The sequence below is a fragment of the Chlamydotis macqueenii genome, chromosome 21, assembly GCF_036417535.1.
Source record: "Chlamydotis macqueenii isolate bChlMac1 chromosome 21, bChlMac1.mat, whole genome shotgun sequence".
NCBI lineage: Eukaryota > Metazoa > Chordata > Aves > Otidiformes > Otididae > Chlamydotis > Chlamydotis macqueenii.
The window spans coordinates 8,301,393-8,316,663 of NC_141576.1; the positions used below are offsets into that span (position 1 = coordinate 8,301,393).

The window sequence follows — 15,271 nt, forward strand, 5'->3', positions numbered from 1 at the left end:
AAACTGCCTCTCAGACACCTCCTGTATGTGTTTCTGGGTCTGCCTGGACCAACTGGTCAGCACCCATGGAACCTCCAGCTACCAAGAGCTGCAGCTACACCCTGGAGGATGCCCATTTCTACAGCAGGTTCCAGCCCCAAATATGCACCTTCTGGTGAATCAAGTTAACAACCCCAACACCTGAAACAGAAGCTGGAGGGGCTGCCAAACGAAGGTGCCTTCCTCTACTGAGCTATCTGTGTGCCCTAGTCAATGGGCTAAGGATAGTCCTGTTCTCCCATGAGAGCAGCAGGATCCGCAGCATGATGTCACACTGAGTACTATGGACTGTGTCCCTAAAGCCCCAGCATCCCATGATGTCACACTAAGGACCATGGATTGTGTCCCTAAAGCCCCAGCATCCCATGATGTCGCACTAAGGACCATGGATTGTGTCCCTAAAGCCCCAGCATCCCATGATGTTGCACTAAGGACTGTGGACTGTGTCCTCAAAGCCCCAGCACCCCACAGATGTGAATGCTGCAGCCACGGGATCTCTGAAGCCCTGGTCTTTGCCTTTGCAATGGGTGTCCCATCACTACCTGTGCTAAAACTGCATCATGGCAGCTGCGCATGCGTTTAAACCTGTTCTAGGAGGCTGCTCCAACTCTTCTGCTGGCTTCCAAGAGCCTTCTGTGGAATAAGAAGCCACCCCAAAACAGATCAAAGATGTCCACAGAGAGGCTTTTTAAGAGGAAAGAGCTTCTGGGCTTCCCAGAAGGGAGGGGGGTATGCTTCCCTTCATGCTTAGCCCAGTGATTAGTGCTCACCAGGGAACAGGAGCTGCAAAATGAATCTGAGAAGACAGAGCAATGTCAGGCCGTTAGTAGCTCAAGAAGGATCTTGGCTCCCCTGAGCCTGAAGTCTGAGCACTCACCATTCAGATTTAACAACCAAACACTTCCAAGGCGGGCGGTGGCCTGCCTGCTAACCTCTCCCGCCCCGAGGAGACCATTAGCACCTGAAAGCGGAGAAGCCATGGCCTTGGCTGCAGCATCTGGGGTTGGATGCGGCACTGCAGAGTGAGGCTAAATCCGTACAAGAGCCAGGGCTACAAGACAGCTTCATGCACTGTTGCTGCGCCTCAGCTCGTATTTTTGGAAACAGCATCCCAGAGGGCTGCAGTGGATGCTGCTTGTTCTCGTGCCAGCCCTGACTGTTTTGGAAAGTTTGGTTAAGCTCCATTTGGCTGCCTCTGAGTTATTCAAGCACAGAAAGGGGGGTTACTGGTTACAGGAGGTTTTAGATTTTTTTTTTTTTTCCCTGAGCACGATTTGATTGAGAAAGCACAGATTCGGCCTGTCTGGTGCAGCTCCTGCAGTGAGGCAAAGCAGCCTCTTTGCAGCAGCATGCAAAGTCACGGCTAACACAGCAGAGCGTTATTTAAAAGGACACATTCAGAGCTCGCAGCGTGGGTCTGCTCACTCCCATTTCTGCAGCTGGGGCAAGAGCCACCTCCTCTGCAGCCCAAGAGCCTCCACCACCATTCATCTCCCTTCGCTTCTCTTCACGCCTCTGGGAAAAGCCGCTCTCCGCATGCGGCGTGTCCCCGTGTGCTGCTTCACCACGCAGAAGGTTTTGCAGGAAAAGCTGGACACGAGCAGGCAGGGTCACTGCAGCCTGCCCTGCAGAGTCAACCCCGCACCTTAAAACACCCTGGGTGCCCGGGACGCCCCCTCCTCCTCCTCAACGGCTCGCTGGCCGTAATGCTGATAATAAAGAAACCTCTGTGCATCTCCAGGGAAGCGGGACTCAGAGAGGGGCACAAAGACTCCCGCAGCTGTGTGTTTGCAAACAACCCAGTTGAGCTGTGAAGAGGGGCTGAAAGCAGTAATTGTCTTTAATTAAAGGAGGTTGGAGGCATCTCAAGCTTTGACAAAAGACATTTCCAGTCTGCTAGCAGCTCCAGCACTCATCCTGCTGCAGCCGCAACCCGGCCCGCAGGTTCGAAGGTGACACCCGACAGCGGGGATGTGGGCATGCCAGCAGCGGTGCCAGGGCAATGCCACACACCCACAGGGTACGGGAGACGTGCACGCCTGTGCTCCAAGGAGAATCCAAAGAGTCAGCTCACAGCAGAATGAAATACCTGGGACGCCTGCAAGCCTCCCACTTCGCACCAGATCTGAACCAGATGTGCCTGCGTCGGGACCCAGCAGCTGTCTGCAGGCATCCCACCCTCCTGCTCGACCTGGCTGTAGGCGTCTCTGTCCAGGGGTGTCACCTCCACCCTGGCTGGTGTCCTGGTCTGCCCTCGTCACCCTCCCGCAGGGGTACCCACACTTCAAGGTGCCTCGTGGGGAACGCACAGAGGTGTGGCCACAGACCAAATGCCAAGCGCACTATTGCTGCAGTTCCTCTAGGGCTAATTAATTGATCCTGAATGTTAGAGAGCTATCTGGGCTTGCGTAAAGTCCTGTCATGACGCTGCATCCTTGCAAGCTCCCGATGGGCTGAGCAGCCCTTGCCAGAGCAGGAGCAGACGCTGCGCTGGACACCCACACGTAAGGATGCTGCCGTCCTCACTGAGCCCTCTGCCAGGGCTGACCCTTGCTCCCAGCCATGCTCTCAGCTTCAGGGAGACGGCAAGCATGCTCAGGGCACCGAAATGTCCTACTTCCCTTCTCTCCTCATGGATGAAGGTCCCCAGGGAGAGCATATCACCCACCAGATGCTGCTTCCTCCCTCCCACTCGCATTTGCTTTTGGCCTTCCAGTACATCAGTGTGCAGGAAATCACTGCTCTGGTTTCCATGGAAACCCCATGTCAGGGCAGGTGGATGGCGCACCCCAAATGTATTCGGACTGGCTCAGCAGTGGTCCCATGTGTCCTGCTACCCCATCCCCAGCTCGAGAACCTCCTCCTGGTTTCTACCAAGGCCTTTCTGACCCCTTCTCAGGGCAGTGGCCAAGACTGAGCAGCAAAGAAACATAGAATCATAAACTCATAGAATCCTTAGGGTTGGAAGGGACCTTCAAAGGCCATCCAGTCCAATCCCCTGCAAGGAGCAGGGACATCTCCAACCAGATCAGGCTGCTCAGAGCCCCGGCCAACCTGGCCTGGAATGTTTCCAGGGATGGGGCATCCACCACCTCTTTGGGCAACTTCTGACAGTGTTCCACCACCCTTAGTGTAAAAAAATTTCCTCCTTATGTCCAACCTAAACTTACCCACTTTCAGTTTAAAATTGTTTCCCCTTGTCCTGTCACTACAAACCTTGGTTGAAAGTTGTGTCCGTATTTCTTGTAAGTTATATACAGAAAGGCTACAAGAAGGTTTCCCTGGAGCCTTCTCTTCTCCAGGCTGAGCAGCCCCAGCTCTCTCAGCCTGGCCTCACAGCAGAGGTGCTCCAGCCCTCTCATCATCTTTGTGGCCTCCTCTGGACCCTCTCCAACTGGTCCATGTCCTTCTGATGTTGGGGGCTCCAGAGCTGGATGCAGTGCTGCAGGTGGGGTCTCACCAGAGCAGAGTAGAGGGGCAGAATCCCCTCCCTCGACCTGCTGGCCACGCTCCTCTTGATGCAGCCCAGGATGCGGTTGGCCTTCTGGGCTGCAAGGGCGCATTGCATGCTCATGTTGAGCTTCTCGTCCACCAGCACTCCCAAGTCCTTCTCCTCAGGGCTGCTCTCGATCCATTCTCCAAAGCAGCACTTGCATCCAGTCTGAACCCTCTTCTCAGCTTCGCGTATCATGCTCTGACTGCTTTCCCATGCATAATCACTCCTCCCGCAGTCCCAGCCACTTGATATCTGCCTTGCAGCTGGAAGTGCCAGAAAATCAGCCCTTGCGCACGGGCAAATCCCCGCCGTGGTCCCTGCAAAGGTGCAGAGAGCCAAATGCACCCCAAATCATTCAAGATGTCGAGCACGCACAGGCTGCGTGTGAAGCGCACGCGCATTGGGCTCACCACATCCTAGAAGATGGGCAGGTCCCCATACGCATATTTTTGCCTGGGAAATCCTGGAAAGAGCAGCCGCGCTGTAATTCAAGAGAAACAAAAACAAACTGGGATCGCTTCCATCTGAGCCAGACAGCAAAAACCCTTCCAGAAGCAAAAAAAAAAAAAGACCAGTTCTAATTATAGGGTATCCTGAAGATACACACGCTTAGATTTGTCACTCTGTTTGCAAATTAACCGTACTCGTGGTGGCAGTGCGAGTAAGCCGCGGGCATGGCAAAGTCCCTCTTCTGGCCTCCAAATGCTCTTTAGAAAGCAGCGTGAGCAGCAACCGGGAGTGAGCCAGTGCGCCCTGCCTTTTCCACTGCCGCAGACCTTTCGCGGGTCCCAAGGCTTGGATTTGCGTGGCCACAGCTGGAAGACTGAGCCTGAGTAAGCCTGGAGATCATTTTTCCTACAACAGCTACCGAACCTCTTATTCTTCAGTCAGAGCCACAGGTCCACTCCTAGGGTGTAAAATGAGAGTAAAACACCAACATCATAGCTTGGATCAATGTCTGAGCTGACGCAGGCGACGGTAACGGCATAACCACTGTACTTGTGAAGGTGACTGAAAATTACAGCATCGCTCACCTCCTCCAAACGAGAGGAAGGCTGGCGAGGCACTAGGCACCAGAAAGCACACTGCGGACTGCTAGTAGCAATGCAATGGCAAATGAAGGCAATTTTAAATCCATTGTTGAGGCACACAGCAGGGAAAGGTGAACGAGAAGCTTGTCCAGCTGGAAGCCATTCCCCGAATGTTTCTCCTAATCCTGTTTTCCCCGTTTTTACTCTTTCTGTTTCATTAATGAGGGCTGTGCATATACACTGAAAGGCTCAGAATCAATTTTGCTCGCCGTGTTGCAAGGAAAGGCCTGCAGCAGTAGCATTTCCACTATGGTGAACCCTCCTAAGTCTCATGCCTTCAGCTACAGGAATCCTCTGGGTGATGGCTCGCATGAGAGAGCAGCTCCGGCATCCACGGCCTGGGCAGCCCGAGGTGTCACCTCCTCCTCCTCCCTTGACTGCCGTGCAAGTCAAAGATGGGGCTACAGGATCCTAAGCCACCCAGGTGAGGATGAATGGGGAGGTTATCTGCCAAAATAATGCTCTTGATTGTGGCTACAGCAATATGGACACCTGGAGTATTGTCACCAGCACATAAGATGGGAGGGATAAGGAAAAAGGGAGGGGAGCAAAAGAGGCAGAGGAAGGCTCATGAAAAAAGAGTTGATTTCCACTGAAATGCCTCAAGAAAGAGATCGGCACGTTAGACATCCCTGGTCAATGGTCTGATGCCCAGCAATTTCCCACATCCCACTTGTCCCTTGATGCTCCGTGCACACGGGCACTTTGGGCCACCACACGGGACACCAGCCCGCATCCGCCTGCTCTGCATGCCCTGCATCCAGGAGGATGTGGACACCGCGCTCAGGAACGGCTGTCCTGCAGGGCAGGGAGAAAGGTGGAATGGCGTGATGGAAACCACCTGCTGATGTCTGAGAGCAAATGTGCCCCTGACACTGCACAGATCCTTCCTGCATCTCCGCAGAAAGCCACCTGGAGAGCCGATGCTGTAAAAAGGCAGATATTGTGCATTTAATGGAGTGTGCTGTTCGCTGTTCGACAAATATTATCTGTTACTACAGCCGCTTCAGAAGCTGCTATGATCTTTACAAAAGCCATCCAGGCTGGGAGAAATGCCATTTGGAGCAAAGCATCCCTGTTACTCTATGGCCCCACTTCAGGCTGCACTTTAATTCTTACTAATCTTGAGGGTTTGGGCATTCTGATAGTTTGAGATGAAGAAAGCCTTTATCATATGTCCACTTATTGTTCACTCCACTCCTGTCTCCTGTCACAGCTGCAGGTGTAACAACTGTGATACTTCTGGGATCATAATGTTTTGAAAGGAAATTGCTACCTTTGGTTTCAGACTTAAAAATCGTCTTCTTGAACATCGGGTCTCCGTGAGCTCTGAATGTGACAATAGTCTGAAAGTGGAAAAAAAACTTTGCAAGTTTTCCTTGAAAACCGTCAGCATCCAAATACTGAAGAACCAGGTATTCCCTCAAAATGCATTTTGAATTTGTCCCTTTGCCTTAGGAGTTATTTCAAGCCATCGCAAAGCACTGAGATGGTAGCTCCTGGTCTCAGTAGGACTTTTTTTCTGTCTCCCCTTAACAGGGGGCTTTCCAAGACCCAGTGACTTATAGGTTGTGGCTCACGCTATACCTTGTTCCCCACTTTCCAGCCTGTAAGACCTGCCAGTCTGCAAAGTACTAATTTCTCAAGTACTACAACCAGTTTCTCCACTTCTTGGGTGTATGCTGGACTCCAACAAAGGCAGCAGAGCTCGGTGGGCATGGGACTGCTCCTCACTCAAAGGAAGACTCCTGCTGAAGCTCACTGGTAGGAAGGAAGTCAAAGATGCTGGTTCAGATACTCTTCTGCTTGTAAATGTATTTCCAGCATGGCCACAACCCCCGCAAAGCACAGCAGCCCTCTGAAGCCCTTCCTCAAACCGGCTGCTGGCCATGTCCCACAGTCTGCTGGGCTGTGCCTCTTCTTTCATGTCTCCTCTCTTTTTAACACCTAGCAACATTTTTTGGCTTTTTTCTTTTCTTTCCTTAGACAGGAGTTCCCCAAACAAATGAAAGCGACGAGGGGATGCCTCAGACTCACTGGGCGGCACTCACTGCACTTCTGCCTGTTTTTGCTCCACGTCCTTCACACCCCTTACGGGGTGTGTAACACCCACCCACACAAGCACTGGCTACGGAGGATCCATGACACTGACCTTAAGGTCTCCTCCAAAATGTGAAAATGTTATGCATTTTGCTTGGCCAAAGCTAATTTAACGATGTCTGAAGTTTGGTCTATGTAAGCACAGGCATCGTGTGAGCTATGAAACACTTTTACTCCATTTCCTAAACTTTACGGGGACTTTTGTGTATATTTTCCAGTGATGTACTATGTTTCTATGGGACATAGGGAACAAAAGAGTTTCCCTGGAGTTAATTAAGCTAATCATGGCTTCTAGATTAAATTTTCTGTAAGATTTTTACCTTGTATCACTAAAATAGAGTAACTGTTCTCTCACAGAGTGATCATCTGACATCAGACTAACTTTAAATCGGCGTGTCTCTCTGCAGAGAATGTCTGAGGGTATTTCCCAAAATTAAACATTCAAAATAATCTCTCGGTTTTGGCCCGACTCATAGAAAAAAATTTCAAATGAAAAAAAGAAAATATTCCTCAAAAGACCATTTTCTCCAATTTTCCTCAAATTACATAGAATGAAGATCATTCTCCTCTAGCTCCATAAAGATTTAGCACTACGCTGAATTCAGGGAAAAACCCTTCTTGCCCCCCAGATCTCTGAGTGTTTTGATTCAAAGGGAAAATTAATGGAAAAAAAAAAACACATTCTCTTCATTTTACGGCAACAATTAGTTAAAATCCTGGAAGCCTGGGCCTGGATCCCAGCTATTCATTCCAGTTCCTATGGATGTTTACCAGTTTTCTCAGGAAAAAAAAAAAAAGGGAGGCCTATGAAGGAGAGAGAAGAAAAGCAGGAATAAATGCTGCTCTCCCGACGGCATCAGCACGGGAAGCTGCCAGGGCTGCTATTCCTCCCTCACATGGGTGTAGCGAGACCAGGAATGTGGTATTTGATCCAAAATGTTGTTTAATCTGTAAAAATAAGTCAGGGAGAGATTTCCATTATCAGTACAGATGTCAGCTCTGTGAAAGCACCTGTGATACAATGGGGCTCCATCAGGAAACACAGTGGGTTTTGCTGGACCCGAGATCTCTGTGTCTTCCGCCAACGCAAGGGGCTCAGGACCTGCCCATAATAGATGAGAACGCGCCATTCCCCTCCACGCTGCCACTGGGCTGCTCTTGGGTCCTCTCCTGCAGCCTGCTAGGGTCTTCCCTAAGCCTTCACAACGGGGCTGGGAGTGCCCTGCAGTGAAAAACCACACTCACCTCCTTTGTGGAAGGTCTTAGCCCATCCTTTGTCTTGAAAGCAAAATGAGAAAGCAGTTTTCATTTCCTTTCCTGCTTTTGGCCGCCAAGCTCTAGTCGCTCAGAAGCAGCGTTTCCTATTCTGAGGTGAGTCGTCCATCTCCCTCCTGCAGCAGCAGACACCTTGCTCTGTTCCTGGACCACCTCTGACCCTCCTTGCGAGGTCAGCATCTCTCAGGGCTTCGGACTGCAAGGAAATAAATGCCTCAATCCCCATGCCTGACACCCCCTTGCTCTGCCAGGCTCCCCTGGTCCTACTCCAACCTCCAGATGGCCAAATCCTACCCAGGAACGTGCAGGGAACAGGCTGACATCTCCGACTCCAGGATGCACCAAGCAGGCTTGGAGCGGTTAATGCTGAGCAGCTGCAATCCCCACCACAGCCCTAATTGGATTCACAACGTGGAGAGGTCAGCAAGAAGTAGGAGAGAGAAGAATCAAAGCAATGGAAAGAAAGACGCTGTATTCTTGCTTCCCAGACAGAGAGGGAGGAGAGGGAGAAGCCCGAAGAGTGGTATCCACAATGACATGGAGCCACGGCCGGCTGGGAGCATTCAAATTGTCAACAACCCTGTAGAAAAGGCAGACAAATTCCTGTTTTGTACTTGGGAAGCAGCCAGGTGATGTAATCATCTTATAGGATGATGGTGAAATACTTTCCATTCCAGTGGAAACTCAAGATGTTAAATAGCAGCTACTAAAGTTAAACATCGTTAAATCAGTATGTCAGGATAACATCTATCTAAGAGTTTTAAAAGAGATGGCCGATGAACCAGCGGACAGTTAATGTTCACTTTCTACACGCTGCGAAGTAGTAGAGTGTTTCAGAGACGTAGGAAAAAGCTATTTGTTAAATGAGGCAGTCTTGGCTATTTCAGGACAGCCATTGCAACGTACCAGTCAAACAAGGATGTGCCAGCCTCGGGATTTGGTCCGCAGAGGATTAAAGGAAGGTAGTAATAGCAGAGCCAACCTACATACATTTATGGAAAATAGATTAAGGCAAATTAGCCTCGTATGGGTTTTTTTTGGTGCAATTACAAGATTGGCTGGAAGAGGTAACAGCGTTAATGCAATGCACCCAAACTTCTGCACAGCGTTTCCCCCAGTAACACATGGTATTTTGATTCAGAAATTACAGGGTCCACAGACACCACGGGACATATTCGATGCATTAAAATTTGGCTAGCTGATACTGCTATGGTCTGAGATCTAAGCGGGGAATGTGCAGAGAGCAGGTCTGTTTCTACTAGAGCCAACAAATCTGGTTCGTGCCTCTGGGCTATTTAACATTTTTATCAATGACCCAGGAGAAAGCCCAAAGCATTCCCAATAAAGTTAGCTGATGACATGGAAGTTGTAGTGTGGTAAATACTGTAGATGATGGGTTCCTGATACACAGCAATCTGGATACCTCAGTGAGCTGGACACAAGCGAGGAATGTGCATTTCAGTACAAATACAAGCCAAATCCCACCTCCAGGGACAAGGATGCAGACCACAGCAGTTATCTGCTCCCAGTGCTACCGGGAAGGACAAGGATCCTGCAAAAGCACCTGGTGAAATGCCAGTGCCAAAATGGTTAAAGCAAAGGAGGGGCATAGGAAGAGGGAAACCTCAGCATCCCCTCTGGCACTCAGCTGATCACTGTGAGCGTCCTGTAGGTGGGACAGTATGGAAAGGCTAAAGCAGTGCCAAGGGTCAAGAAGAGCCAAAAAAGCTGGCCAAAAACCTTACCAGAGGACAAAGGGCCAAGGATGACTCTTAAACAGGCACACAGAAAGCAGAGGTGTAGTGACGGACAAAGTTCACCACGGTCCAAGTGCCAGGCGCAGTCAGGGGTAAGAAGGCAGGAGCGACCGCTGGAAGCATTTAACGGGCAATTCTCCATCTCTGGAAACATTTACATCACGATTCACTGAATCTGCTCCAGCTTAACCAGGAATGCTTCCTGTAAGAACTTAATTACCCCTAGGGTCTTACAATTTATTGGCTGGGCCCAGCGTTATCAGTGGAGGCTCAGAACTGAAACAGGCATGGAGCCATAAATAGCCTCTTATCTTCAAAACATCACGTACTTATAGGACCAGGCTGTAAGACAGCTAGGACATACCCTTCTCCAGCACTTCAGAAAGTTGCACGTCCCTCCAAGCACACGCTTGTCCCCTCTGAAACCCAAGCACAGCACAGCTGGGGCAGAATCCTTCTGCTTCCCACACCTCTGTGATGGAGGAATAGCTCCGGGTCCTCGACAGACGCATATGTGTCTGTCACTGCCTCTGCACCCACACCCCCGGCACACAGTGGACCTCAAAATAACATGCAAGTGCAGGCAGGGAAGCTCATCATAGAATCACAGAATGGTTTGGGTGGGAAGGGACATTTAAAGCCCATCCAGTCCAACCCCCCTGCAAGGAGCAGGGACATCCCCAACCAGATCAGGCTGCTCAGAGCCGCGGCCAACCTGGCCTGGAATGTTTCCAGGGATGGGGCATCCACCACCTCTCTGGGCAACCTGGGCCAGTGTTCCACCACCCTGAGTGTAAAAAATTTTTCCTGATGTCTGATCTGAATCTGCCTCCTTCTATTTTAAAACCATTACCCCTCATCCTTTCACAACAGGCCCTGCTGAAGAGTTTCTTCTCATCTTTCCTCATCATGGAGCCTACCCGTGGGACACATATCTGCAAGGGCACAGCGCTACCAAAACCTACCAGCCAGCCCTATATGGCCCCCGACTGGCATGCCTAGTCCACTACAGCAATAACCCCAGAGGTCACGTTTCTCCTTTTAGAGCTGGACTTGGACTGGGTCAGTGCTGGAGCTGATCTGAGAGTATAAAGCCAGGTCTGTGGTGGAACCAGGCTACGGTATTGGTGGGGCTCAATAGGTTTGGCATCAGGCTGGAGCTGGGTCAGGACCCCCACATCTTCCCTCCTGGCTCTGGCCCTCTTCCTTCTCTTCTGCCTCCTCTTCATGATGGGACACACTGTTGACCCCTCAGGCTCCCCACAGGGGTGGCCCGGCTCCACCTTGAGCTGGAGAAGACAGGCGGCATCTTCTACAAACCATCTAGTTTTCTTTTCTTCCCAGCACGCCACCAGCTCCTTTCCTCCTCAGAAACACCTGTGACCCCAAGGGATGATGTCATGCATCACTGATCTGTGTCACCACCAGCTTCTGCAGGGCAAAATCATTCCTTGGCACCATGGCAAGACCAGGACTTGCCGTGCCTGGTGTTGTACGAGTGCAGCAAGGAAGAGGCTGCCGGCTGTAAATGCAGTGATCAGGCACGTGGGCAGGGGTCTTCCAGAGATGGAGAAGGTGGATGCAGGGCTCAATTGCTAGGATTGAAGGGCGGCTGCCATCCTTGAGCAGGCAGAGACACTTGCAGGCAGCGTTCGTCTACCATCCAGTCCAAAGAGAAAGAGCAGGCAGCACAATAGCTCTGCCTCCGCCATTGCGGAGGGGAGCCAATGAATACAGGAGGCAGAGAGAGAAATGCGCTTAACGTGCTGCATGGGAGGGACAAGCGGGGGAGAAGGGGGGAGGCGGCAGACAAAGAACGAGGAGATGGAGAAAAAAGACGCAGGCAGGGAGCAGGAGAAGGTGAAGCGGGGAAGTGGGAAGGATGGGGTTGGGCATAACGGATTGGGGGATGGAGGCGGTGCGGGGAGGCGCGTGCACCGAGACCCTCACCAGCGCAGCAGAAAGGAGCTGGGAAGCAAGTGGAGGAGAGGAGCGAAGAGGAGCGGGCATCCAGCCCCTCACAGGGCCCTGTGGGATTGGCGAGCAAGGCCCAGCAAAATGAAAATCTCTTAACCACACAGAATTGTTAACTGCTCCCAAATCCTTTTGTGCTGGGGCTGCAAGCTTAGAAGAGCTTAAGCTGTTAGATGCATGAACTTCCCCCATAAATATCCCCTGTGTACACTGCCGTGAGCAGGCTTGCGCTGTATTAGCCAGATGAAAAGCCCAGTAGAGAAAATGAGCAACTCCTTCCAGCACCTTGCAGCTGCACCAAGGGGCCGTCCATCGCTTGGGATGCCCTTTTCCACCGGGAGCCCTTGGCGGGGCAGGACCAGTGAGCCATGTCCCCCCACTCCCTGCCACGTCCCGTTTGGGTGACCGAGCCGTGTGAGAGCACTTCGCCTCAAAAGCCAGCTTGGATTTGTTTTTGCTTTGCTTCTGGAACGGGGCCCAGATTCCCTCCCACCCCTTGAAACACATGCCGGCCACACGGATGAGTGAGTCCCCCAAACCAGGCGCCTCGTACGCTGCCTCCGCGGGGACCGGGGGCAAGGATGCCGCGGGAGGTGGGCAGGGATGCAGGGCTGCATCCCGCAGGTTGTTGTCAAGTTGAGCTGGTGAGGAGAGCCCCTTCTCTGCCCGACCAAGCCAGAGTGACCAGCCCCTTCCCCAGTCCTCTGCAGAGCTCACTGGGAGTGCTGGGAGAGGATGGGGATGCTACGGCTGTCCTGCCAGCTCCATGGCTGGCTCTCCTCCCAGTCTCCAATGTTCTGGGGACTGCTGGGGGAAAATAGAGGGTGTGTCCCACTCTGGCACAGCCCTGGGGTCCCATCCAGCCCCACGTGGGAAGGGAAAAGGGAAGGCAGCCCCAGATCCAGCTGCCCCATGGAGACGGCAGGCTGCCGGCCACCGCTGATTAATGATGGTGGGGAGCGTGGGGCCCGGTGCACGCCAGCACTGGCTGGAGAAACAGCTGCTGAGGTACCGGACCTCCCAAAATCCTGCTGCAAAGAGGAGACCCAGCCTCTCCTTCCTGGTCGCTCCCTCCACCTTGGCCCCTGGCTCCTGCATGCCCTGCCTCCCCTCCCAGCCGCCCCGGGCCAGGCTGCAGGGACAGGGCTCTGCAAAGGGCAGCCCTGGGAGCCCTGGGGCATGCAGAGGAACGGTCCCTTGGCTGGGACGGCAGCAGGATCAGGGAGCCCCAGGAAACCATAGCTGCATCAGGGCAAAGCACTGTGCAGGGCTGAGTGCACCGGGGGGAAAAAAAAAAAAAAAACTGAGATGGAAAAGCTGACATGAATCGTTTTGGCTTTCCGGTGTTGCTATGAATGCTTCACCTGGGTGTTGTAAAACACCTGTCTTTCCTTCGAGGCTGGAATTAGCCAGGCTCCCTTTCCACACTGCATGACAGCAGTACTACTGTCCCCATCCCCAGCACCGTCCCTGCTACAGCTGGAGGACACTTGGTCACCCCCAGCTTGGTGGGAAGAGATGTTCAGTGACTCAGTGAGGAGAACCTCAAAGCACACATATTAAATGACAACTGCAGCACATCAGGACCTGTAGCTTGACACTTGAGCAGGCCAGCCACCAGCAAGAGATGTGGTCCCAACCGACGTGGTCCTCTCAGGTGTGTCCATCTCCCCACTACCAGCACCTTCCCTATGCTAGCTCAGTGCTACCCAGCCACCCCTTCCCGCAGCAAGAAGAGAGGAGACGCAGCTCCTTCCTTGAGCTCTGCAGTGCCCACCAACGTGTCTGTAATTGATCTCAGAGAAACCCCAGCTCTACTGGGGAGTGTGCTGGTGTTATTGAACCCATAATGGGAACTTGATATTCGGCCAGGTCAGCAAGGAGAAGAGTCCGTTTGCCAAACACCATGGTTTGCTCTGTGCATGGTACAGCCACAGGTGCACATGGCAGCTCTCGGGTCCTCATCTCTCTCCCGACAACCCCAGCAGCTCCTTCCTCTCCCTCTCCAAGCCCACATAGACTTTCCATCCCCTGTGCCATCCGCATGACTGGGGAGGAGAGCACAGCGATGGGTTTGGGGACGATGCTTTCAGGGAGGGTGGTGCAGAGCCTCTTGCTCTCCCGGGTCACACTGTGCTTGTAGGGCCATGCTGGTTTCACAGTGCTCATCTCCTGGAGCTTGCTTTGAACATCTACAGGGGCAGGAGAACATCTACAGGGCAGGAGACCTCTGATTGCTGAGGGAGCTCAGAGGTGCCCAGGCTGGAGAGGTCCGCCTGGCCCTGAACAGCCCATGACCACGTCCCACTCTGGGCCATTTGCACCTCACCAGCAAAATGCTGCTGACAATTTGGTCCCTCCCACCACGTCACCTTTGAGTGCCTGCAGTCCCGCTTCCCTCACCCCAGAGGCATTTCAGCCCACACCAAGGCACAGGGCGCAAAGCAAAGTGAAAACAGCCCCAATATTTTGGGAGGTGACTGCAGATCAATGGCGTGCACCACGGCTACACACACGTGTGTTCCTCCAAGAGAGGAGGAGAGCCCAGAGGGCACCAGCAACATGCCAACATCCCTGGACCTGGTGACTCTGAGCACCCAGACGCAGAGCCTCTGCAATGGATGGATGAGCCCAGGGGAGGAACTGAGGAGCTGGGGAAGAAGCCAGTATCCACAGGGGTGCTCCTTTCCTGCTTCCCCGGGTGCTCCTTTCCCACCCCTGCCCAAGGAGGTGACTCCCAGGCGGCTCGTGCAGATCCCAGCTGCAAATCTCAACTGCTACCACCAGCACAGCCCATCGGCGGCAAAGCGAGCGTGCGGAGCGAGACTGAAGGTGAGCACTTACCTCTGCAGATGGTCCCGTTTTCCACCGACTCATAGCCTGCCCTGCACATGCAGCGGCCGATGGGCACCAGCCACTCGCCGTCCCCATTGCAGTACAGCTTGATCGGCACGTCCACCTCCTCTGCGTTGGTGATGCACGTCCCCCGGGCTGCCACCAGAGAGGTGCTCTCTGCTCCCGAGAGCGTTTCTTGGAAGACAGCCCCGTTCTGGATCACGCGGGGACACTTGCGGTAGAAGACGCGGACTGCAATCAAGGACATGCAGCCTCCGTAGTCCTGGAAGGCCAGGTAGAAACCATTCTTGGAGACAGGTCCAAAACTGCGCACCTCGGTGTTTATCTTCATCACCCGTCCACCTAGGTCCACCTGTGAGAAGCTCTCGTCGGCAGCAATCGTGTCCACCTTCATCCAAGGATTCTCCATCCAGTTAGGAAAAGTCTTGGTGGCCGAGTCAAAGTCTGACTCAAAATAGTAAAGGTTAAAAGTCTCCTTACAGGAGCCTGGGACATTAGGGATGCTGCTGCAGTCCCGGACAGAAAATTTCATCTCCACATGGATGCGGTGCGCTCCTCGCCTCCGGATATACTTGGTCCGGAGCCAATTGTTTTGGCTGGATTCAAAGACATTGCACACCTGGTAGGTGCGAATGGTGTTCATGTTCTCATCATACCCGCTCACCTCTTCCCACTGTGGATGA

At 52.7% G+C, this 15,271-nt stretch overlaps 1 protein-coding gene across 2 annotated transcripts in view; it reads right to left on the reverse strand.

The window, feature by feature from the left end:
* Positions 1–15,271, reverse strand: part of EPHB2 (EPH receptor B2) — a 128,373-nt gene that overhangs the window by 70,826 nt on the left and 42,276 nt on the right. For both annotated transcript variants that reach the window (XM_086764322.1, XM_086764321.1), the window contains exon 3: positions 14,577–15,261. In XM_086764322.1, the coding sequence (XP_086620448.1) occupies positions 14,577–15,261 (685 nt within the window). The remainder of the gene's footprint in view (positions 1–14,576; positions 15,262–15,271) is intronic.